This window comes from Lactuca saligna, chromosome 3, assembly GCF_052625555.1.
Source record: "Lactuca saligna cultivar CGN05327 chromosome 3, ASM5262555v1, whole genome shotgun sequence".
Lineage (NCBI taxonomy): Eukaryota > Viridiplantae > Streptophyta > Magnoliopsida > Asterales > Asteraceae > Lactuca > Lactuca saligna.
The window spans coordinates 32,122,608-32,148,051 of NC_136419.1; the positions used below are offsets into that span (position 1 = coordinate 32,122,608).

The following is a 25,444-nucleotide window of genomic DNA, read 5'->3' on the forward strand; positions in this document are numbered from 1 at the left end:
TCGGTCACTAGATTATTCTAGAGAGGGCTAACCGATTTCATGAAGTGTTCTAGTTTCTCTCAAGTTATTCCAAGTGTATTTGGTGTTGTGTGAACCATTTGAGGTGTCACACTTGAGGCACTAAGCACTCAAGCTTCATGAAGACAAGCACCATCAAAGAGGTATGTATTCTATCTTGTTATATTGATAGTTTTGTATGCTAGATTAGGATAATACCTTGGATGTTCATATTTGCATGTATAATAGAGAAAACATAGATCCAAGGTATTTAGGGTTGCATGTACACTTAGGAGTGTTAGAATGCTCATAACCCAACAACCATAACAAGACAATCTAGGTCAACGCTGGTCAACGGTCAACTTGACCGGACTCGGCGAGTGCACTATAGCGACTCGGCGAGTCTGAGCGCATTCACCAATTTCCCTGGAATCCTCTCTTGACACGTCGAGCATCCCCTCCCAACTCGACGAGTTCCACCTGGCACGAGTTGTGGGGCCACCACGACTCAACTCGCCGAGTCTCAAGAACAACTCGGTGAGTCCGGTTTGACTCGGTCCACCTGTCCATCCTGACTCCCCCTTGACCCACTGAGTTCACTCATCCCAACTCGACGAGGCCACTCGCTGAGTGGTCGTGCAACATTCAAGCTACTCGCCGAGTCTGTTCTTCGGACTCGGCGAGTCCGTGCCATGCACTGACTCAATCTTGCTCTAAAGGCCAGATCCAGTCCACTACTCCATAGATCCAGTCCCCCCATGCTTATTTAGCACGTAAAGTCACAATCTTGATGCATAAATAACCTCTATATGATCACAAATGATGTTTTTGACTCTACTACTTCAACACAAGGCCAAGGACTCCATTTCCACCCATAAAACTTGATGAGTGAGGCCCTCTGGACCTCTATGGATCCAGATCCATGGTCTCAACTCAAAGAGGGAACCAAAGGGGCACCAAATCACCCCATAAATGATCATATTAAGCCCTAACTTGCATCAAGTTTCACCAAACAGAAAATGGTCCGAAAATAATACCTCTAGAGTGATGATCCAAGCTCCAAATCCACGAAATAGCAACCTCCTTTGCTTCCTCTTGCCTAGGGCCTCCTTCTTCTTGCTAAACAACACACACAAGATCAAGATTGGCTCTCTTTCCTTCACAAACGCTCAAGAACTCTAGGGACACTCTCTGGGGGTTGGGTGAGCGCAGATGACGGCCATAAGGCCCCTTAAATAGGCCACAAACCCGGAGATTTAGGGTTTCATAACACAGCGCAGACTCGCCGAGTCCATACCCTGGACTCGCCGAGTCCAAGTGCGCACCCTCGATCAATCCCGCGTCCCTACTCGGCGAGTCTGAGCCCCAACTCGCCGAGTCCCTCTCACAATATAACACAATTAAACTTACATTATACCTGGTAAAATCCGGATGTTACAACTCTCCCCCACTAGAACTGGACTTCGCCCTCGAAGTCCCGCTCTAAAACAGCTCCGGATGCTGCTCCCGCATCATACCCTCCGGCTCCCAGGTCATCTCTGATCCCTTCCGATGTTGCCACTGAACCAATACCAGAGGTACCTCCTTGTTCCTCAAAACCTTGATCTTCCGATCCCTAATAGCCACTGGTCTCTCCGCATAATTCAGGCTCGCATCAACCTGAATATCCTCAAGTGGAACCACTGCCGACTCATCGGCTATACATTTCCTCAACTGCGATACATGAAAAGTGTTGTGAATCTGTCCCAACTCTGCTAGTAACTCCAGCCGATAGGCTACCCGGCCTACCCTAGCGATCACACGAAACGGGCCAATAAACCGGGGTCCCAATTTGCCCCTCTTCCTGAACCGGATCACTCCTTTCCAAGGAGAGACCTTCAGGAGAACAAAGTCGCCGACCTGAAATTCCAGCTCGGACCGGCGTCTATCCGCGTAACTCTTCTGTCGGCTCTGAGCGGTCAATAACCTCTGCCTGACCAGCTGTATCTGCTCTGTCGTCTGATTCACGATCTCTGTACTGCCCATTACCCTTTGCCCAACCTCTCCCCAACATATGGGAGTCCGACACCTCCTACCATATAACAGCTCAAAGGGCGGCATACCAATGCTCGAATGATAGTTGTTATTGTAGGAAAACTCCGCTAAAGGCAAATACGAGTCCCAACTACCCCCAAAATCCAATACACAAGCTCGAAGCATGTCCTCGAGTGTCTGTATCGTCTGCTCACTCTGACCGTCGGTCTGGGGGTGGTATGTGGTACTAAAATGCAACTTAGTACCCAACTCCTCATGAAATTTCTTCCAAAAACGGGAAGTGAAACGCACATCGCGGTCTGAAATAATCGAGATCGGCACCCCATGCCGAGATACAACCTCCCTCACGTAAACCTCCGCCAACTTCTCTGCTGAAGAACTCTCACTGATGGCAAGAAAGTGAGCGCTCTTCGTCAATCTATCCACAATCACCCAAATTGCATCAACTCCTCTGGCAGTCCTCGGCAATTTGGTGATAAAGTCCATAGTGATCTGTTCCCACTTCCACTCGGGAACCTCCAATGGCTGCAACTTTCCATGCGGTCTCTGGTGTTCGGCCTTTACCCTTCGACAGGTCAAACACCTCTCGACAAACCATGCTACATCCCTCTTCATACAGGGCCACCAATACTCCTTCCTTAGGTCCAAATACATCTTCGTGGCCCCGGGGTGGATCGAAAATTTCGATCTATGAGCCTCCTCCAACAATGTGGTACGGGTACCGCCCACAAACGGTACCCAAATCCTGCCCTGATAAGTCATAAGGCCTCGACTATCCGATATAAACTCAGAAACCATCCCAACAACCCGCTCTCTCTTCTGCATCTCCGGACGCACGGCCTCGGCCTGAGCCCCACGAATGGCGTCCAGAACTGGAGCTATCACGGTCAATCTCAAACATACATCTCGCAGGGGAGTACTCTCCGCCCTGCGACTCAACGCGTCGGCTACCACATTAGCCTTGCCCGGGTGGTACAAGATCTCACAATCATAATCCTTGACCACGTCTAACCATCTCCTCTGCCGCATATTTAGGTTAGGCTGATCCATCAAGTACTTCAAACTCTTATGGTCCGTGTAAATCGTACAACGAACTCCATACAAGTAGTGCCGCCAAATCTTGAGGGCGAACACCACTGCCCCCAACTCCAAATCATGTGTGGGGTACCTCGTCTCGTGAGGCTTCAACTGCCTCGATGCATAAGCTATCACATGACCCTTCTGCATCAATACCACTCCCAATCCTAGGATCGATGCATCACAGAATACCACAAAACCTTCCATACCTTCCGGAAGGGCTAATACTGGAGCTTCACACAACCTCTGGCGAAGCGTCTCAAAGGTGGTCTGCTGCTCGGGACCCCATGCAAATGCCACACCCTTCCGGGTCAATCTGGTGAGTGGAACCGCAATCTTGGAGAAATCCTTAATAAATCTCCGATAATACCCTGCCAACCCGAGGAAACTCCGTATCTCAGAAGGTGACCTCGGCACCTCCCACCTCATCACTGCGTTAACCTTGGCCGGATCGACCAATATCCCCTTCTGGTTAACGAGATGTCCCAGAAACTGGACCTCCCGTAACCAGAAATCGCACTTGGAGAACTTTGCGTAAAGTTTCTCCGCTCTCAAAACCCCAAGCACCTCCCTCAAATGCTCCTCGTGCTGCTCACTAGATCTCGAATATACCAGAATATCATCAATGAAAACGATCACCGACCGATCCAACATCGGCCGACATACCCTGTTCATGAGGTCCATGAACACAGTCGGGGCATTAGTGAGCCCAAAAGGCATCACCACAAACTCATAATGCCCATAACGCATCCTGAATGCTGTCTTCTAGACGTCCTCGTCCCGCACTCTCACCTGATGATAGCCCGACCTCAAATCAATCTTGGAGAACCAAGATGCTCCCTGTAGCTGATCGAATAAATCGTCGATCCTCGGTAGCGGGTAACGGTTCTTGACCGTCAGCTTATTCAATTCCCGGTAATCAATACACATGCGATGCGAGCCATCCTTCTTCTTCACAAACAAGATGGGTGCTCCCCACGGCGAGCTACTCGGCCGAATAAACCCCTTCCCCAGCAACTCCTGAAGTTGAGAGGATAACTCCTGCATCTCTGGAGGCGCAAGGCGATACGGCACCTTAGCAATAGGCGCGGCCCCCGGAACCAAATCGATACCAAACTCCACTTGCCTCGCGGGAGGCACACCTGGTAACTCTTCGGGAAATACATCTGGAAACTCCCGCACCACCGGAACTTCCTCCACAGAGCTCGGGCTCTCGGAGATCACTCGCGTATCCATCACATACGCTACATAACCCTTACAGCCCTGCTGTAAACACTGCCTCGCCCTAGCAGCCGAACAAAAGGCTGATCCAGAACGTGTACCCTCGCCGTATACTGAAAGAACTCCCCCACTAGGATCTCGTATAGTCACCAGCTGTTGCTCGCAATCGATAACCGCACCGAATCGGCTCAACCAATCCATGCCCACTATAACACAGACATCACCCATCGCAATCGGAATCAGGTCGATCGGAAACTCGACCCCGAATATCTCCAATACACATCCCCGGAAGACCTCTGTAGCACTAATCACTCTGTCGGCGGCTATGGAAACCCGCAGGGGCCGACTCAATACTCCACGACTAACACTGATACGCTGACTAAATGCCAAGGACACAAAAGATCGACTCGCACCCGAGTCAAATAACACTAAAGCAGGTACAGAATTCACAAGGAAGGTACCTAAGCATAGCATGATATAAGCATAATATCTCAACACCATAAACAATAATGAAAAGGAAACATACCAGCCACAACGTCGGGTGCAGCGCGGACCTCTTCCGCAGTCAGCTGGAAGGCTCTACCCCGAGCCCTCGGTGCCTCGGCCTTCACGGGCCGACTCTCTGCAGCAGCAGCTCTGATGGCGGCGGGAGCAGACCCCTGAGATGCCCCACGCAGCAGCGGGCACTCCGCCTTCCGGTGTCCAGTCTGGTTGCAGTGGAAGCACACTGCAAATCCCTTGGGGCAGTCCTTAGCCATATGCCCCTCCTTGCCACATTTGTAGCAAGACCCTGCCCGACAGGCGCCATCGTGACCCTTGCCGCACTTCCCACAAGTGCGGCCCTTCTGGCTCCCGGGTCTGGGATCAGCGGGCTTGGCCCGCTTGGCTGCCGGCTGGGACTGTGCCGGCCGCCGATCCCTCCCCATAGACTCCGCCTCCTCCCTGGCCTGAGTCTCAAGCTCAATCTCCCTCTTCCGAGCATTTGCCTGAAGCTCGGCAAATGTCCGGTACGAGGAGTTCGCAGCGAACTCCCGAATATCCCGCCTCAAAATGCTCAGATAACGGCTCATACGTGCCTGCTCGGTGGACACGTGCTCAGGGCAAAACATCGCCCTCTCCTGAAACATCCTCGTAATCGCTGTAACTGACTCGGTACCCTGCTTGAGGGTCAGAAACTCCTGTGCCAGACGTTCCCTCTCCACCTGAGGAACATACTCATCTCGGAACATGGAAGTGAACCTCTCCCAGGTCACTGCCGAAAGCTCAGTCGGTGTGAAATGCACAGTCACAAACTTCCACCAGTCCTTCGCTCCCAAGCGAAGCTGGTTCAGCGCGAACCGAACCTTCAAATGCTCAGGGGACGAGCAAGTGAAGAAGCATCCCTCCATATCAGATATCCACCTCATAGCTGCCACCGGGTCCTGCGTACCATCAAACTCTGGTGGCTTGGTGTTGCTGAACTCCCTGAACAACATCGCATCACCTCCCTGGGGTCTTGCCGCAGCAATCGCTGCGGTAGCTGCTGCAACCGCAGCCTCAGAAAGAGCGGCATAGCGCTCGTCAAACGTCTCAATCAAAGCGGTCTTAATGGACCCGAACATCTCTGGTATCTCGGCTCTGATGACCGCAGCCACCTCCTCATGAATGATCTGTCGAATGTCCTCATCACTAGATCCGGCATCCTCCGGCATGTGTCGTGTCCTCACCATGATCAACCTCTGAAATACAACATGCGATAATTAGAATTCACTCGAACACTCTTACATTCAACAATCCACCCCTCCTTGATTCTTGGCATCCCCAGATTCTTATTTGAACTGTGTACCGCTCCGGTGCTTTTAGTAGTATGGGCCCAATACTACTGTCCGCACCGTCTCGGTACACACCCCAAATCGTCCTCTTCGGATCCCAGTTCCCAGGTACTCTATTATACTTAAATCTCTCTGAACAGATCTCACACAAAACCCTAGCTGCTACCTAATTACTCTCAGCGTCTCATAGCAGCTCACCATTCCCTAAGCTAAGGCATCACAAAACAGGCCACTCTAGCCCTATCAGCAATACCTAGCCTACTCTAGCATGCACACACATCACAATAATAGTTATTACATAACAAAAGATATTTTGGGAATTCACCGTTCGGGCGCTGACTGATCGTACACACGTTTCTTCCTGGAAAACCCTTTACTCTTAGAAAATTTTGGTTTTTATTTTGAAAATATCTCTTTATTTCCTCAGTTTGAGTTCAAATACCCCCGAAGGTGTACCCGAATCCCTCAAACCAAGGCTCTGATACCAATTTGTAACACTAATTTTTCAAACAAATTTTTTCGATTTTTATAAAACATAATTCCATCAATATTCATAGAAACACCCCTTTTAATTATTCAACAAAATAGTACAAAATCCCAAGATCAAAATGTCAAGCTCCAAACGTGTGTGTACGGATCAAAATGCCTAGGGCCTCCTTCTTCTTGCTAAACAACACACACAAGATCAAGATTGGCTCTCTTTCCTTCACAAACGCTCAAGAACTCTAGGGACACTCTCTGGGGGTTGGGTGAGCGCAGATGACGGCCATAAGGCCCCTTAAATAGGCCACAAACCCGGAGATTTAGGGTTTCATAACACAGCGCAGACTCGCCGAGTCCATACCCTGGACTCGCCGAGTCCAAGTGCGCACCCTCGATCAATCCCGCATCCCTACTCGGCGAGTCTGAGCCCCAACTCGCCGAGTCCCTCTCACAATATAACACAATTAAACTTACATTATACCTGGTAAAATCCGGATGTTACATGCATGACTCAAAAGTCCTCTACATGTAAGGAGATCTGAATGGAATCGGCGAGTCTTTTGAGTGGACTCAGCGAGTAGTATGAACAACAGCAGCAACTCGACGAGTGGGATGAACAGCTCGTCGAGTCAGATGAAGATTGACTGGTACTCGGCGAGTCTGTTCTTGGACTCGGCGAGTCAGGTTGTGAAACCCCAAACCCTTCGAGTTGAGACTCGAATCAGTGATTCGGGTGGAGACTCGGTGAGTTGGACAGGTTAGGACTCAGAAATCGGTAGACTCGACGAGTCATGGACTGACTCGGCGAGTCGAGACGCGAAAGGAAGGATTCTGAATATATGAACTCGGCGAGTCAGTAGGGTGACTCGGCGAGTAGGGTTGACCTGGAAGGTTGACCTTAACCAGGACTTTGACTTGGACCAGGGTTGACTTGGTTGTCTTTCAGGGGTCAGTTAGACTCAGTGTTGCATTGATATTGGTAGTTCGGGGAGCAAGGGGAGCAGGAGTTTAGTGAGTTGCCGGGCAGCAGCTAGTGAGATCAACAGCAAGTTCAGCCAGTGCAGGTGAGTTTCCCTTTATGTGAATGGGTCTAAGGCCATAATGTCGGCCCATGTAGTTATGAGTAGAAGACCCGGGGGTTAGCCCTAGGCACAGTATGCTAGTATGATATTCAGGGCGAGGTCCATTAATAGCGGGCGGGTGCCCAAGGAATTGTTTATATGATAGTTTATACTTGTTGTCTGTGTGATACATGTATGCGCCTGGTAGGGGGTGAGTGTGGGCGAGGTCCTGTATCTCACCAATAGCAGAGTGTGGATGGGACGTGGATAATGATCGATCTCAATGTTCACCAATAGAGTTGTCATCTAATGCAACTGTAAGACTCTTATCATAATCAAAATTCAGTCATTCGACAAGTGATTAACTATTCCTTTGTTATGGATATATCTATAAGTATGAGACGTGGATAATGATCGATCTCAATGTTCAACATTCTGTTTCCTGATTAACGATTTCTGACAATACATCTAACTTCTAAATCGAACACATCAATTTAGTCATGGAATGGCCAAGCACTTTGGATGTAGAACCAAATCATCGAAGGGCCTATAGATACAGGTCTGGCCCTAAAAGTGAGCAACCTAGGCGACCGCCAAGGGCCTACGACTAAAGGGGCCCAAATTTTTTAGAATATGTAGTGTGTGTGTGTGTATGTGTGTGTGTGTATATATATATATATATATATATATATATATATATATATATGTTTTTTAGGGGGCCAAAAAATAGTCCAATGTCCGATTAGCCTAAAATTTTTAACAAAATGAGATGTTGAGCCTGATTGTTGAATATTTAGTCTGGAAAGTTCTAACTTCTAACGAAGGAAGCGAGAATGTAGGAATCATAGCCGATTAGGGTGTCCTATGACTTGATAATCGAATGATACCTTGATAACCAAATCGTCTCTCTTTTTCTCTCACAATCTTCTTTAGTACCTTCACCTAGTCGTCTCTCTTTTTCTCTCACAATCTTGTGGATATGGAAATTGTTTTATTAAAAATAGATTTGAACAATTAAATAATTTTGAAAGTACTTTTGAGTTTTTCAATGATTCAAGTAAATTAAGACACTAAATGAAAGTGAACTTAAAGAAAGTTTTATAAAATTTGCTACTACTTTTTGTAAAGATAATGTTTCCGACGTGAATTCAAATGAATTTTTTTGCAAAATTAAAAGTTTGAAAATGACTTTGCCTAATAATATAGTTTATGTTGTTGAAAATTTGGACTTTATTAAAGTTGTTGATTGTTACCCGAATACTTTTAATGCATATAGTTTTTTGTTAACAATTTATATCATTGTTTCATCTGCAAAGAGAAGTTTTCAAAGTTCAAGTTATTGAAGAAAAATATGTAACGTCATCGATGTCGCAAGAAAGGTTAAATGGTGTGGAAATATTATGTATAGAGAAATACATGTTAAATAAATTTGATCTTGATAGTATTGTTAATGATTTTGCATCTAAAAATGCTTGGAGAAGTATTTTTCTTTAAATTAGTTGTTTTTGTAATGTTGTGGCCATATTTGTGTTTTTTTAATATGAATAGTGAATTTTGTGAGTTTATAATGGTGTGTCTATTTAAATTAATTTTTCTTATATTAATGATTTTAGGGGACCATTTTTTATTTTTGCCTTGGACCCACTCTATCTTTGGAGCAACCCTGCATAGATATCACCTCCTAGTTACGAGAATTAACAAATATACTTTAACAACATAGTTTTTGTCTACTCGTGTAATGATATATGGGCATACCTTTTATGACTACCAATTACGGATAACGTTGGAGCACACTAATGCACAACATATTTTTCAAACAAAATCATGTATGTATCTCAGTTTGACAAATAAAAGATATTCTCATCTTAGAATTACTCGTAACTATATGCATGAGCTAATCTCTAAGTGCGGGTTGTTCCAATTCTTAAAATATTTATTTTCAAGTACTCATGAGTCTTAGAGAAATCTTTATTGTAATGTGCAAAACAATTTGGCCAATCAACCAATACTAATGACATATAACATCCCCATTTTCACGGTCAGAAAAGACCTATTTATTTATGTTTATTTAAAAAATCGGATTATCCTTTTTGAAAAGTAGTATTGTGGATTTTTTTTTTCCGAGAAAAACATGATAATAATATTATCAAAGCATTTCCAAAGAAATATATTTTATTAATATTAAAACATTAGGATGTCATCGTCAATACAGAATGTGACATCCCTTAAAATCACGGCCAGAAGATATCGGTTTCATTTATGCTTTTAAAATAATTACAGAGTAAATCCATTGATTAAAAAGAGTTGCGGAATTTGTACCCAAAACATTACATGATAAAATAAGATTTATCAAAGCATTTTTTTAAAAGAAATGTATTTTCATTATATATCAAAACTCGGGATGTCATATTTTGATACAGACACAAAAGCATAAACAATAAAACATAGACCTTCACAGTTATATACAACTACTGGTCTATAAAGAAAAACATCTTCACAAGTTCCCCAACTTATGCTCTCTCGCCACTACCTGTAATACAAAGAAACTGAGTGGGTCGGGCTTGGGGAGCCTGGTGAGAATATACGGTTTTCAACCCACAATAAATAGTTATATTTAATTTCACCAACCAACAATAACCCGATTACCCATTCCCGTTATCCTCACTTTACGTCTCAATGACAACAACTATTACAAGCAACCTAATCTAGGATTTTCATCGGGACGGACATTATTGCAAAAGAGTTTCCTCAACAATAGATCTCCTAAAGGCAACCATGAGGGGGATAGATTACACCGGTGAACACATCATTCATAACACCTACAGGTTATGAACCTGCCAGCGTTCCACTGGACTGTCTAGAAAGAGTCCGTGGTCGTCACTCATACTTCGCTAAATGACTAGATCAACAATAACATTGAGGTCTCTTATCATTTTTATTTCATCACACATCAACTATCTACTCATGTTTTACCCAATATTGTTGTGTGTGTGTGTGTGTGTGTGTATATATATATATATATATATATATATATATATATATATACACACCACTTAAAGCATGTATAATATATTCATTCAATATCCATCCCAAATAACAAATAATATATAAACACATAACACGTATTTTATAGAGAAATAATTTATATCTATGTGTTAGAAGAAAGCAACTATACACTCATTTGATAAGACGATGTCCGGACAACACTACGACTCTTCAAATAATAATCTTCGATGAAACCGGGATATCTTCCAAAAACCGGGCTTCTCGCAGGCAGAGTTTCGAATCGACAACTCTATTTCTCGAGATCTTCGGGGCTTCGGGACTTGCTTCGGGTGTTGGGATGATATCGGAGCTTCGGGGGTATTTCTTGCCAAGTAGAAGAAAGAAAAGGGGGGAGAAGTGGAAAATTAGCAAAAAGATCGGCAGCCCTCGAGTTCTATTTATAGGGGCTGAACCCCCGAATTACATTAAGCGTACTCAAAGAGTACGCTAGGCGTACTCCGATGTCGACATGTACGCTGGCCGTACGTGTAGCACGCTGGGCGTAATGGGTGGATTAGACCGGAGGAGTCACGACTTCGGATAAGCTTCCAAATTTATAATTTTATTTATTTATTTAAAAACTTCATAAATTCATAACTTCTGCATACTTTATCCGTTTTAGACGTTCTTTATATCCACGCGTAGGTGAGACTATGCTCTATAACTTTTGTTTAAACTCCGTCGGTTAATTTTGGCGGCATTATCAAGCCTCAAGTTTTTCCGGGCCTTGGTGAGTCACGACGTTTGTAAGGCGTGAGTTAAGACGGCAATTTTCTATATAATTAATATTTTTATATGTATTTTCAACTATTATTCATTTTTATACACATATATGAGTTAAAGCGGCATTTTGGTAAAGCTTGGCGGCAAGTGCAAGCCTTAGAGTCGTGGTGCGCCATGGCGGAGCCATGCCAAACTTTTTAGAACTTTGGCATAAACCAAACCATTTCTAATAATAATTTTTGTGAGCCATCATAATAATGATTACGTCTTTGTTAAAGGATATAAGGGTCACTTCAAAAGATTTTCAAAGTGGTAATTTCTTCATCTTGTAATTTTTAAAGTATATACAACTAGTCTAACTAATTTATTACATCAAATCAACAAATAAAAAATACTTATTTATCTATCACATCTTATAAATAAATAAATATCAATCAAACACAAAGGTCCAAATGGCTTGTTTATACACAATAACATATCAAATATTATAACAAACAACTCTTAATTTTTTCTAAGACAACTTTTATATAACCAAAATACATGAAAAATGGTTATATATAAAAATATGCAATTTTAACCAAGAAGTTGTCAAAGAAAACAAATATGGATTTTTATTAAACAAAAGAAATCTATGCTTGTTTTTCAAAAACCAAAGATTATCAAACATAACAAAACATTGTAACATATAAAAAGATGACTCTAATTCCACTGTTGGTTTTGATACGAAATAAAAGTTTGTTTTTTACAAAAACCAGTAACGGAAGACTTTAAAAATAACAAATTTATTTTTAGTTCATAACAAATTGAACCATCATGGATCCATTTATAGAGGTTAGAATGAAATAAAACCAACCATATGGTGTTTTAGAGATAATATTTGAAGCCTTTGAACCCACTTGGTTTTGGGGTGTTGATGAAGATAACAAAAGATCAAAACGTATGATCTTCTCTACAAGTATCCACCATCAAGAGTAAGGCACTTGGAATGCTGGTTCCTTCTTGTATTCTTGAGTGTCTAAAGCCTTTAAGTGCTTAACTCAATTAAGCATTAAAGGGAACAACTCAAGAGGTCTTCTAATCCACCAAACTAACTTCAAAAGAGAGAGAGTGAGAGGAATAGAAAACCCATGGTTTTAGAGAGAAAGAAACGAAGAAGAAGAGCTTCACTCTTACAAAAATGCAAGTTTCATGCATCTCTTATATAGCCCATGAAAAGTAAGGTATAACCATTAAAATAATCTAAAGTAATGGTATCCTTTAGAAGCATGGGAGACAAAAGGTGGAAGGTTGAAAAAACAACCTCCTACACCATCATTATGTGTCTATTAAAAAGTAAGATTCTTTATTTTTTTTATAAACTCAAAGTTTATAAAATATAAACTTTTGTCTTTAGGTAAAAAAAAAAAAAGAATTCAATTAGTCCAATATGTTGTGCATGACTTATTAATTCATACCATATGAAATAATAACTAGTAATATTCTCTTATAATTATTATTTTCACAAAACAATAATTATTCCCTAATTAAAATACAGGAATCGATATTATTTATTAATAATCATATTAATAATAAATATACTAAATGTGCCAAGTTGATAAAGGTATGACCCTATAAGATCATATATTATTAGCAATATCACTCCATAATGATTCTTGGGCATATAATCTACTCGTCCCAAGTATCACGTTCGCAAAAATGGAAATAAGTAATGGCTCTAAACCAACAAATGGTGAACTACCCCATGAAACACCTAGAGAAGACCATTTAATCTTTGCAATAGCAGGTGTTTACATCGCCTCCTCAAGAATATGCAATGGAACAGACCAAAGATCGAAAGTTCGAATAAACTATGCTAGTATAACATTCCTTATTTATTCACTAACCGATAGCGAAATAACTCCAGATGCATTAAAAGCATTATAAATTTTTGAACAACCCTTCGAAAAGTTTTCACATCATCTAGCTGAATTACCTACGAAATTAAAAAAGCAACTTTGTAAACATATCATGAATGCACCAAGACATAATTGTAGTCATTGTAACGAAAATACAGAAGAAATACTATTCATGGAAGTGGTGGGCAAATAAAAACAGACAAGCAAAAATAAAAATGTGAAGTATTCGGTAAAAGGAAGAACATTCAACGAAGTAATCAACAAAGATTCAGTCTTCGAGGCAGTTACGTAAGCAATGATCAAATAAAGCATTAACACTGTAATAATATAATTTTGTCGTTTCTAATAATGTAAGTTGATTGTCATTTGTAATCATGTAAGATATTGGGAAAATAAAGTATTGTCATAGTGTATTGTCTCATAATATAAAATGAGTGTTGGTGGTATAGTGTAGTCATGTAAAATAATTGTTAGGTACTATTTATCGCTTTGTAATCATGGACTCTCCAAAAGTGTCTTCTATCATGTATAAATAAGGGCTTTGCCCGAATGAATAAATCGGAGTTGTGATGTGTAAGACTTGAATACTCTCAAAATCCTCTTTTTTGAAATTTATATTTCTAAACAGCAAATTTCATTCAGCATTCAATATCGTATTCAAAATAACCCATTCAAAATCTAATATTCCGATCAATTTATCCTATCATCATTCATAATTATTATTTATTTCTGTATTTACTTTTATTTTCAACCATAATCCACAATTCTTCTCTTCTTTCATCTGCTTGTGCGTATACATCATCCCTTTCATAAAGTGGAGAGAAGAAGCTTATGTGTATACATCATCCCTTTCATAAAGTGATGGAGAGAAGAAGCTTATGTGGCTACAATCTGCATAATGGGTAGTGTGTATATCCCTTAACCTAATGTGTCTAAACCTTTCATGTCAACCACGTTTTCTATTGAGTTTTTTTGTACAATATAATATTTCCTTTTGTTGGTTTCTTTTAATTTATTAACCCCTTTTCTCAAATTTGTACTCCCTTCATTCCAAAATTATTGTCTATGTTTGACTGTCAATTTTGACCATAAGCAACTTTATTTGTGTTATATAATTTTTGATGAAACTTATAACAATGAAAATACATTTAAAAAAACAATCTATTCATATATCTTGCATAAAAAATTATATAACAAAAATTATATTATTTAAGGTCAAAATTGAACAAAAAAAAGACTTAAAAAATCAAACGTAGACAATAATTTTGGAACGGATGGAGTATGATCTTGTGTAAGAACGCCCAAAATTTAGAGAAGTATAAGGCTGGAAGCCGGTGTAAATTTATAATGTGTAAGAAGGGAGAATGTAAGATATATTTAGAAGTAGAAGTTAACAAAAGACAGCTTATATTTTGTTCTAAAATGTAAAATCCTCTGCTATTGCATGTAACACATCAAGATTCCTCTGAATTTTTTAAGAAAATGCTTCTAAACTCCCCCTACTTTTACCCACACCTTCACCACCACACCACCAAAATGCTGCAATTTTGCCCAAAACCCTTCTTCCTCCTTCAACCCTACCCATTTTTGTTTGAAAAATCAAGTTAGGTTTTTCATCAAATTGGAGCTTTCTCTAACGGGCACAAAAGTTAGGTCTAGTCCTTCTATATGACTTTAACCATCTACTTCATGTACATATACATCGTCTTTTAAGCACCAATAACAGGTTTCCAAATCTTCTCTAGCTTCTTCAAACTTGAAAAAAGGTTTTAAGTGAAAGGGTAAAAATTTGAAAAGAGAAGACTTCCAATGAGGATGTAGGCTACACAGTATCCCCATATCAAGTATCCCCAACCCTTCCCATGAGCTGCCAAAACATACGCCCCAAACCAATACAATGGAGGGCTTGCAGACAAAAACCTTGTTGCAACCTGCAACAAATTATATATTATAAAAATATTATTAATGGACATCTAAAAATCACCATCAATTCCAACAACAACAAAAAAAAAAAAAAAAAGATTCAAAATAGGACCTGAACATGCATGACAAAAAACGCTGTAGCCACCATGAACCCCAAGTGTAAGATGAATGGTATGATAATGATGGAAAATTTTCCTAATTTTTCATCATTCTTTAAAAGCACAGTGGGAATGGGAGTGGGAGTGGGAGTGGGACCCTCTTCTTCTTTTGTGCTATGTTTTCTCCTTTTCAGAGTCCGATCTTCTTCTGATTCTATTTAAACACAACTGTTGTTTAGTACACCAGGATTTGCCAAAATGTAAGTTTTAGATTCATACCTTGAATTACTGTTGATGTGTGAGTGTTGTTTTTATCTACTCCATAGCTTTTTGGAGCAACTTGGAAACCAAGTGAAAAGAAGACCTCAGGCTGTAGCTTCACGTAATGGATTATTGAGCAGATTGCAATCGAAAGGATTGGTGATGCAAGAAGGAAATTTGGCAACTGTTTTAGCTGGAAATATTTTAGAAAACCAACCCCCCTAATATAATAAATAAAGAAAAAAAAAACATCAAGATTAATATAAGTATTAACATTCCCGAGATCTTTTATATGCTAATCAGTTAACAATTCTTTGATACAATCAAGAAAAAGAATTTCATACCAATAATGACTTTGAATAAAATTGTACACCAAAGGAATCCTTGCTTTACACCAAGGCCTTAATTTATCCGGATTATTTCCATCACAGAAACTGTAATATCCATATGCTTGAAACCCAACAAATGGAACAAAAACAAATAAGCAACGCAAAATTCCAGATATAAGAACCTTAATTGCCAACTGCACAGACAATATAATAACATAAAAGTCACAGGAAAGAGCAGAAATGTGAAGAAATATAAAAATGTTATTTAGTATGAGCTTACATATGCACTCTTTTGAAGAAATACAGCATCATAAGCTCTATGAATGGTCTGGAAACCGATATAGCCTGCATTAAGCACCCCATTTGATCTTGAAAATCCAGAGAAAGCAAGTGAGAGTAGTGCTAAAAGATTTGCACCAGACATTAAGAAGTAGATTCCTCCAATTGATAATAATGCATATAAACTTTCAGAGTATCTACAAAAGCAAAAAAGTAGTGGTTTAGATCACAATCATGGGTTTGAGAAGTGAATATAAACAGAAAGGCAAAGAAGAGTAATACATGGATGAATAGAATATAGATGCTGGATTGAAGCAAAACAAGATTGATGCTCTCAATGAAGCCTCTGAGTCCTTGAGAACAATAACAGAAAGCCTTTATAAAGAAAACAGTCAGGAAATGTGTAATGACTACAAGAATAGTAACAACTTGGGGTTCTTTTATAAATGAGAGAAATACTTGTGAAAAGAAAAGGTTTGCTTGATCACCTGTAGAGAAACAGTGCAGCAAAAACGAATGAGATGTTGTTAAGTAAATATCCAGACAATGCCAACACAGCCCTATGTCCAACAAGTGGAGTCAATGGCAGAAGAACTGCAAGTTTAGTAATCAAATAGCTTTCAAAAGATATAGAATCAACAAGAAATTCATAAATTTAGTTCATTTGCAACAAGGAATAGGTAATAGAACTAAAAAGAAGCCACTCCAAATGAGCAATTTTCAGATAAATATCCAGTTGACTTTGAATGGTTTCAACATCAAACATTCATGAGCATCATGATTCATATTTTCTCTCTCTTAACAAAAGTTTGTGTACTAATTTATTAAGCTATGAATTAAACTGTTGTATTGTAACCAATACTGATGTGAAGAAATGTCTCTATCTTCTAAACCCTAGCTCTTTCCTGGAATATAGGAGGAAGGGACCTATTGCCTACTACCCAAGAGCATTCAAGATGATCTAATTTTATCGAAATTGCATCCTGTTTTGCAAAAGAGGATTAACGAACACAAAATTTCGTCATTGCAAGACTAAGTAAAAAGTTTTCTTGCGCATAATCTCCTACGTCCTGATGCTTTCACTGGAAGTAAAGTGCTAAGACTGTAAAAAGGATAATTGAAGAGACTAACCTGTTCGAGACAACAACGAAATGCACAAAGGAAGAAGAGGCAAGAAAGCAAATGTTTGTTCATATTCGTAACCGCATTGAGCGATTCTGACGAAGTACACGCTGTCCCATACGATCCCATTTTCAATAGCGGCGGCGATGCGAGGAAATAGGACAAGCTGTTCGTCGCGGTCAGTGGTGGTGGAAGAGAGGCAGCTAGGGTTTATAGAGGCGGAGGTATCGTAAGGGCTGAGTATTGATCTCCAGATTACCATTAGGGTTAGTACACCAAGTCTTGACACGATTGCTGATCGCACAACGATTCTTGTGTGGGAAATTCGAGATGGATCGTTATTCGTTGATGATTTGATTGCCATCTTGATCCACTTTGGTTGCTCAGAGAGTGGAATCGTTGAATTGATATCGTTCTTTTTACATGTTTTTACCTAGCTTCAAAGATCACTGTAACAAAAAAATAAGCAACAAAGCAACAAAATCAAACCCAGATGAAAACGGTTGTAATCAAATACAAATGATAAGCTACAAACACAGTTTGTCATTTTCTATCACAAGTGAGAATTGAACAATTGCAAACAAATGACAACTGAATATTGACGATTCATAAATCACTTCACTTAATGTGATAAGCACAACCAATGAAAGACAGACGATTCAGTATCGGGTTAGTTTTGGCGTGTTATAGGTGATGTGCATTGTGTTGGGTCATTTGTCAACTGATTGAGGATAATCACAAACAATGAAAGACAAATAAACACAAATGTGAAATCATAAAACCAAATTTTCACGGAATCAAACTTTCACCTCCATCACACGGGTTCCAAACAATTGGCAATAGATTGAAGACAGTTTCCAAACAATAAAGATTAAACCACTTCAGTTTTGAAGACGATTTCAACCTTCTGGCGTCGTTCCCACAGTTACTTTGATTTTGATTTTTAGATTTCTAATTCGGGTTCGGACACAGCATTAACTGGGTGGATTTGGGACGGGTTTTGGTATAAAAATCAATCCAATCACCGATCCAATTTCCAACAGTGCCTCTAAATCAAATATTATTGGGTCTGCGCTTATCTCAAGGTAACGGGATCTCGTTTAATATTCAAATTAAGAATAATTTTGATGTAATTTAATATTCAAATTAAGAATAATTTTGATGCAATGAGAATACAAAAACATTAAACTTAGGGGTGTTTGGTTTAGCTTTTGAGAAGCCAAAAGATCTTTTAGAAAAAGATAGAAGCCAAAAGATGTTTGGCAAAACAATTTTAAAACCTACTTTTGGATTTTTGATAGAAGAAAAATCAATTTTTTGGAAAGTCAGGAAAACCTGATTTTTTGCAACTTTTCCAAAAAGATCTTTTACCCTTAAAAATCTAAGCCAAACACCCCCTTAGTGATGCAAGTATAAATTCATATCCAAAATAATTTTGATTATTTACGAAACCATTAAGAGCAGCCGTATTTGTTCCGATACATAATTGGTTATCAGTGGGAAAAAAAACAATAAAGATAGTAGCATTCATAAATCATAATATTATTGTTACTCTAGGTACTAAGATTAAAAAAATGTTAAAACATCAACTACAAATAAACAGGAAGCTATCTCAAAAATTTATCTTTAAATCATTCACAAAAAGAAGATAACTCAACGAAATTAATATATATATATATATATATATATATATATATATATATATATATAGTAAATTACACGAATGGTCCCTATGGTTTAAGGTAATTTGCGCGTTTGGTCCCTAACTTATTTTTTTAATTCGGAAGGTTCCTACTGTTTGTTTTTGTTACGCGCTTGGTCCCTATGTTACCTAAAAAGACTATTATGCCCTTGATTTTTTTAATTTGTTTAAATGAACACTCCCCTAATCCCACCCCCTCACCTTACCTCACCTACCTCATTATTTTTTCCTCTTTAAATAATAGTCTTTTTAGATAAGATAGGGACCAAACACGTAACAAAAATAAACAGTAGGGATCAAACGCTTAACAAAAACAAACCATAGGGACCTTCCGAGTTAAAAGAATAAGTTAGGGACCAAACACGCAAATTACCTCAAACCATAGGGACCATTCGTGTAATTTACTCAATATATATATATATATATATATATATATATATATATATATATGAACGGTTTCAGGTAACGGGTTTCGGTTTCGGTTTTGATTTCGGGTAATTGGGACGGGTATTTTGTTTACTAACCCCGTAACCAAACCCGCGAAAATTTTCTAAAAGCATACCAAACCCGATCTCGGCCCCGATTAACCGACCCTAAACCCGACCCAAATATGTTGGTTTTCGGTTTTCACCATTGGGTTCGGTTTCTTTTGTCATCCCTACACAACAAATATGCGATGAGCGACGATTTCCCCCTGGTTGCACACCATCTGCAACCATCTGATATGGTTGGGTCGTTAGGAAAGGAAATTGATATATGGACTAGCAAGTGGAGATGGCCAAAAGAGTCTAATATTTAACACCCTGTTGCTGAACTCGGAGAAAGGAAAGTAAAAGAAATTGGTGTGGTGAGTTTCATTAAAGGAACCAAGTGGAAGGAAATGGAAGGATTACGTATCCTCCTAACTTTCCTTCAGATTTGGAAGAATTTAAAAGGAAAGAACAAAATGTTTAACTTTCTTTCCATTTCTCTCGATCTCGAGAGCACAAAAGACAAATTTTCATTCCTTTCTTTTCTCTTCTTTTCTATCCTTACTTTCTTTTCTCTTCTTTTCTTTTCTTTGCTACAACTCGGGAGCAGGGTGTAAAGGTATTATGCCCTAATAGCCATATTTTGGGTATGGTTTCAATATATTCCCAAAACACATACATAAAAATGAAAAGCATTTATGCTTCTATAGACATGGATTCTGTAGAGGTGACCTCCGAGGAATTAGGATACCCTCCGTGAAACGACAATATGATAAACTGAGGGACATATGTGTAAAATTGACGGATCCGCAGAGGCTATAACGAGGGTCGCAGAGGCACCTCTGCGGAACCTTCGTAATTCAAGCAACGTGTTCTTTAGTGTACCAAAAAAAACCCAAAAATCCGGTCCGCGGAGGGTGCTCCGAGGAAATATTCTTCCACTTTTTTTGTGTTTTTTTTTGCCACATCAATTTCTTAGAACATAAGTTTATTTCATGGAGTCATCAGAGATAGCTCCGCGGAATCCATGTTCATATGTGGAAACAGCCTTTTTTATGTTTATATTTTGGAAAACAACCCCAAAATATATCTATTAAGAGGAATAATCTCATATTTAAAACTCACAATGATTAGGTCATCTCTAGATCCCACCCATAGTGATCCACCAACTGTTTGGATTATGCCCTGTGATTTTGATTTTGTAAGGTTTCCATTTGTTCAAAAAAAATTTATAGATCATAGATATGCACATTAGCGGTTTTAGACCGGTTTTTGGTCGGTTTTGTCTCTGAAATGATTTTTTTTATGAAAGATCCGTACGGTTTTGTGCCAGTCATTTTTTGGAACAGTATCGATTTTTTTGGTCATTCTCATGGTCTTTGTGTGGGAATTTTCAGTTCGGTTTTGGGTTTTTCGGTTCAGTTCGGTTCTGATGTTTTTTGGTTTTTTGGTTTTTCGACTTTTTCATTAACATATGTGTAATATGTTACATTAAGATTTACTAGAAATGGTACACTAAAAAATATAAAAATAAATAAATAAATAAAATAATATGTGTAATGTTATTAAAACATGTGTAATTAACACAAAAATGATATGTTTATAAACTTTGACTACATGTCTTTTTGAGACGGGTTCCGGACCAGTTTCATGTCGGTCTCAAACCGACATTGTGTCGGTTTCAGTATGGTCTGGTCTCTTTGAGACCGATCTCGGAACGGTCCTTTTTTCGGAGTGGTTTGGTTCTCAAAAAATTTTAAGGTTATAAAGGTTTTAAATAATCTTTCAAAAAATCATTTCTATAAAGTTCTAGGATTATAAAGCCATCGATCACAAACTTCACAAAAACTTTCGTTGCTCAATTCAAATTCTTGTATTTGCTCCAAAAATGGTTTTTTCTTAGAATAATTATTCAACCAATAATAATAATAATAAAAGTTAAGTTATACTAACGTGTACAATGTACGATTACAAATATAACCATGACCAAACTATATAGAAGTCACAGTTTCTCGACTTCTTTGTATCTAGGTAGACTTGTGATACACGACACAAACACGATACGAGTTTTTTTTGTGTATATGTAGGATGAAAGTAGGATTTTATAAATAAAAAAAACATATCATGAAAGTACATTATCGATATAAGCTAAATGAAAGAAATAACAACGTAGTTTCATTAATTCCTATATTAAAGTATCCTACTTCCGATGCTTCCTATTACAACATTATGAAAGAAATAACAATGTTGTTTCATTAATTCCTATATTAAAGCATCCTACTTCCGCTGCTTCCTATTACAACATTATGCTTCCTATTTTTTCTTATTACGACAATGTACTTTGGAATTCTATTCGGTTGTAACGTTGTACTTCTGATGAACAAAAAAAAAGGCTCACATGCCCCCAAAGTAAGGAAACGACTCAATGCCAATTTTCTTGATTGCGGGCTATGATATTGCAACATTTTCTTGCTTTTTTAAAAGATTTCTAAGCCTCAGATGCCTAGACCCACATCCACTACTACTGCATTTGTTACTAAAATATGGATGTACATTATTAATTAATAGTTTAATACATGTAAAAATGTAACACCCCGAGATTCATGTATACTTTTTTCATCCTTGTTCTTTGTGGATTGGTCATGTTTAGTCCTTGAGTGAAGTTTTCTTTAGCAAGTGAGTACGCTAGGCGTACCAGAGGGGTACGCTGCGCGTACTCATGCGCTTAAATTGGACGCGGTGTCGCCAAGGTACGTTGGGCGTACCAAGAGTTACATTGGGCATAACCGGGCCAGGTGCAAAACCCTAATTCCGTCTTGAGCACTATTTAAAGGGTGCTAAGGCTCATTTATCACCCTCCATATCCGTGAGTGAAACCCTAAAAGAGAGGCCCCATCGTCCTTAGTGTGTGAGAGTATTGATTGGAGCTTTTTGTGCTTTGGTGACTTAGTGAAGGAGAAGGAAAGGAGTTCTTGGAAGCTAAAGCTTGAGGTGCCATTTTGGATATGAGATCTACAGAGAAAAGGGCTACACCTGGAGGTATAAAGTTCAAAACTTTCCTATTCTTTTGATTATTGTTGCATGTGCCATTTTCTAGGGCTAAAACCCCAAAGGTGGAGACTTTATGAGTGTAAAGTGCTCCATGGTCCGAGATCTGTCCCTTTTCAGTGGTATTAGTGATTTAGAACCATAAAGTTGCCATCTTGGATGTTAGTTTAAGGTCATGCTTGTGTAATAAGCCTTCTAGAGTTAAAGGATGGAACATTGTGAGAGTTGGTGACTTATCCAGCCATGCAAAGGCATAAAGTCATCAACTTTATGGATTAAGAGGCTTATATGTGGTCGGATCTAGAATTTGGATGTGAGTCTTAACTGTTTAAGACCTAAAGAGTTAAAGGGCTGAAGCTGGGGGAGTACGCCGGGTGTAATCCCAGTACGCGCCGCGTACTGGGTGGCGTTCCCCGATCCTAAGAGGCAGCCGGGTACGCGTAGTGTACACATCTGGTACGCGCAGCGTAACCCGGAAAGTTGACTTTTAGGGTATGGTCTATTGTGGGGCTTTTGGGTTGTGAGAGGGGTAAAATGGTCTTTTACCCTTCTGAGAGTTTCATAAGAGGACATAGTCTAGCCTTTGAGAGTTATAATAATTAGATTATTTATTTTATATGATTAGGCGGAGGTTAGACCAGCGTTACCGAGTCAGAGATTACCGAGATACCCGAGGTGAGTCTTCTCACTATACTTTACCTAGTGTGGTAACAGAGTTATGTGATAGAGTATTTCAGAGTTATATGCCAGTGTAATTGCATGTTATTTATGTGCTATGATTTATTGTGATATGTGTTATGCATGATTCAGAGTTACAGAGTTAGGATCTTCGAGTCCACAGAGTTAGGGCCAAAGGGACCATAGAGAGTTGGGGCTGGAGGGCCCTACTGAGACACATAGACCTGAGGGTCAACAGAGTTACAGCCTTGAGTGGCTATTATGTGTTAGAGTGGTATTTTGGGGAACTCACTAAGCATTTATGCTTACAGTGTTATGTGTTATGTGTTTCAGGTACCAGTGATGATCGCGGGAAGGCGCCGGCATGATTCGTACACACACATGGGATTTTATTTATTTGATCTTGGGAGATATTTGTGAAACAAAGGACATGATACTATGAAATTTTATGAATGAATGAATTTTTGAAAATGTGTTTGAAAATGCGAAAAATTGTTTTAATTTTTACAGTGTTACAATTTGGTATCAGAGCCTTGGTTTGAGGGATTCGGGTGCACCTTCGGGCGTATCTGAACTCAAACCGAGGATTTGAGGAAATTTTGATAATAAAACAAGTTTTCAAAAGAAGAACTTACGAGACAAACAGAACAGAGCCGTGTGTACGAACAGCCAGCGCCCGAACGGTGATTTTCCCAAAATACCATTACTATAAGTGTTATAAGTTATGATGTGATATGTTATATGATGAGCTATGCATGCTAGAGTAGACTAGGTATTCTTATTAGGAATAGAGTGACCTGATATGTGAGTATATTATACAAATTGTTTCCAAATTGTATCTTTAAAATGATAATGGTTTACATCCAACAATGTATTAAAACTAATAAATTAACTATAATATGTTAAAAGTTAAAAAACATAACTTTATAAGTAGAAGTAAAGATATTATTTTAATATTGAAATTTAATTTATATATGATTACACTTTAAGTTTGATATTTATTTAACCTTATTAACCAACTTATATTTATTATTAGAAAAAATTGAAAACTCAAGGAAGTTTCAAATGAATGTGGGAAAAGAAAAAATGCATGAGAGTTTCAAATGAATGTGGTGAAAGGAAAAATGCATCATTTATAAGTAGAAGTAAATATGTTATTTTAATAAAAAAAACATAATTTTATAAGTAGAAGTAAAGATATTATTTTAATATTTAAATTTAGTTTATATATGCTTCCATTTTAGGTTTGATATTTATTTAACCTAATTACCAAATTATAATAATTATTATTATTATAAAGTAATTGAAAAGTAATGAGAGTTTCAAATGAATGTGATGAAAGGAAAAAATAATGGGGGTTTCAAATGCATGAGATTCAAGAAAAAATACGAGCTTTATAAGTATGTATGATATGATATATGATTTAATGTTATTTATATTTGTGGCTATTGTTATTTAATTTTTTAAAATTTTATTTGTCTAATATTTTAATTTGACAAAACTGCAAAATTGGACCTTGTGGTTTCATAAAAACTTTGGATAGGGTCCAAAACATCTACGACTTGCATGGAAGGTCCAAAATCAAAAACTTCATTTAATTTTAGTCCAAAAAAACTTAAAATGATGGTTATACCCTTTTATTTTCTTTTTGTATTTTTTATAATTAATTTAATACCATTTTAACTTAAAAAAAGGAAAGAAAAGGATTATCCCCACCCACCTCTCTCTCTCTCTCTCTCTCCTCTGTCTCTCTCTCTCTCTCTCTCCACCATAATAAACACACACTCTCACATATATCGTTGATGCAGGTTCATCACCACCCCTCCCATATTCTTCTTCTTCACCTTTACCTGTAACTGAAACCTCTCACATATACATCCTAAAAATCAAATCCCTCACAAACAAAACCCGCTAATAGAGGTGCTAATAGAGGTGTTGGTTCTAGGAGTCAAGACATCTGATGACATCGCTCAGCCACCGCTTCATCTTCTCCGACATTAGTTTAAATATTCTTCTAGGTTTTCAGTATATATCATCTCATCTTTTGGGTTTTTGATCTCCGCAAAGAGGCCGCGTAAGATCAGCAAGAAAAAAACACCTTTAATTGCAAGAATGAAGATCAAATAAGGGTGGGATGAAACTGTAGTCGCTTCTCCATCAACCTCATCTTTGAAGACACAATTGATG

General features: G+C 38.8%; 1 protein-coding gene across 3 annotated transcripts; it reads right to left on the reverse strand.

The window, feature by feature from the left end:
* Window positions 1-14,697: 14,697 nt before the first annotated feature.
* On the reverse strand, window positions 14,698-18,385 carry LOC145035035 (transferases, transferring hexosyl groups). Of its 3 annotated transcripts, none has more exons than XM_078983606.1 (9): window positions 18,169-18,385; window positions 17,369-17,808; window positions 16,726-16,831; window positions 16,520-16,612; window positions 16,239-16,434; window positions 15,974-16,152; window positions 15,648-15,850; window positions 15,383-15,582; window positions 14,698-15,278 (listed from the first exon to the last, which is right to left on the reverse strand). In XM_078983606.1, the coding sequence occupies exons 2-9, from the start codon at window positions 17,721-17,723 to the stop codon at window positions 15,117-15,119; spliced, it is 1,494 nt and encodes a 497-aa protein (XP_078839732.1). In that variant the 5' UTR covers window positions 17,724-17,808; window positions 18,169-18,385; the 3' UTR covers window positions 14,698-15,116. The 3 variants fall into 3 exon arrangements, with proteins under 3 accessions (XP_078839732.1, XP_078839733.1, XP_078839731.1); XM_078983607.1 differs by lacking the exon at window positions 18,169-18,385 and adding an exon at window positions 17,982-18,000; XM_078983605.1 differs by lacking the exon at window positions 18,169-18,385 and having other exon boundaries at window positions 17,369-18,092.
* Window positions 18,386-25,444: the final 7,059 nt, after the last annotated feature.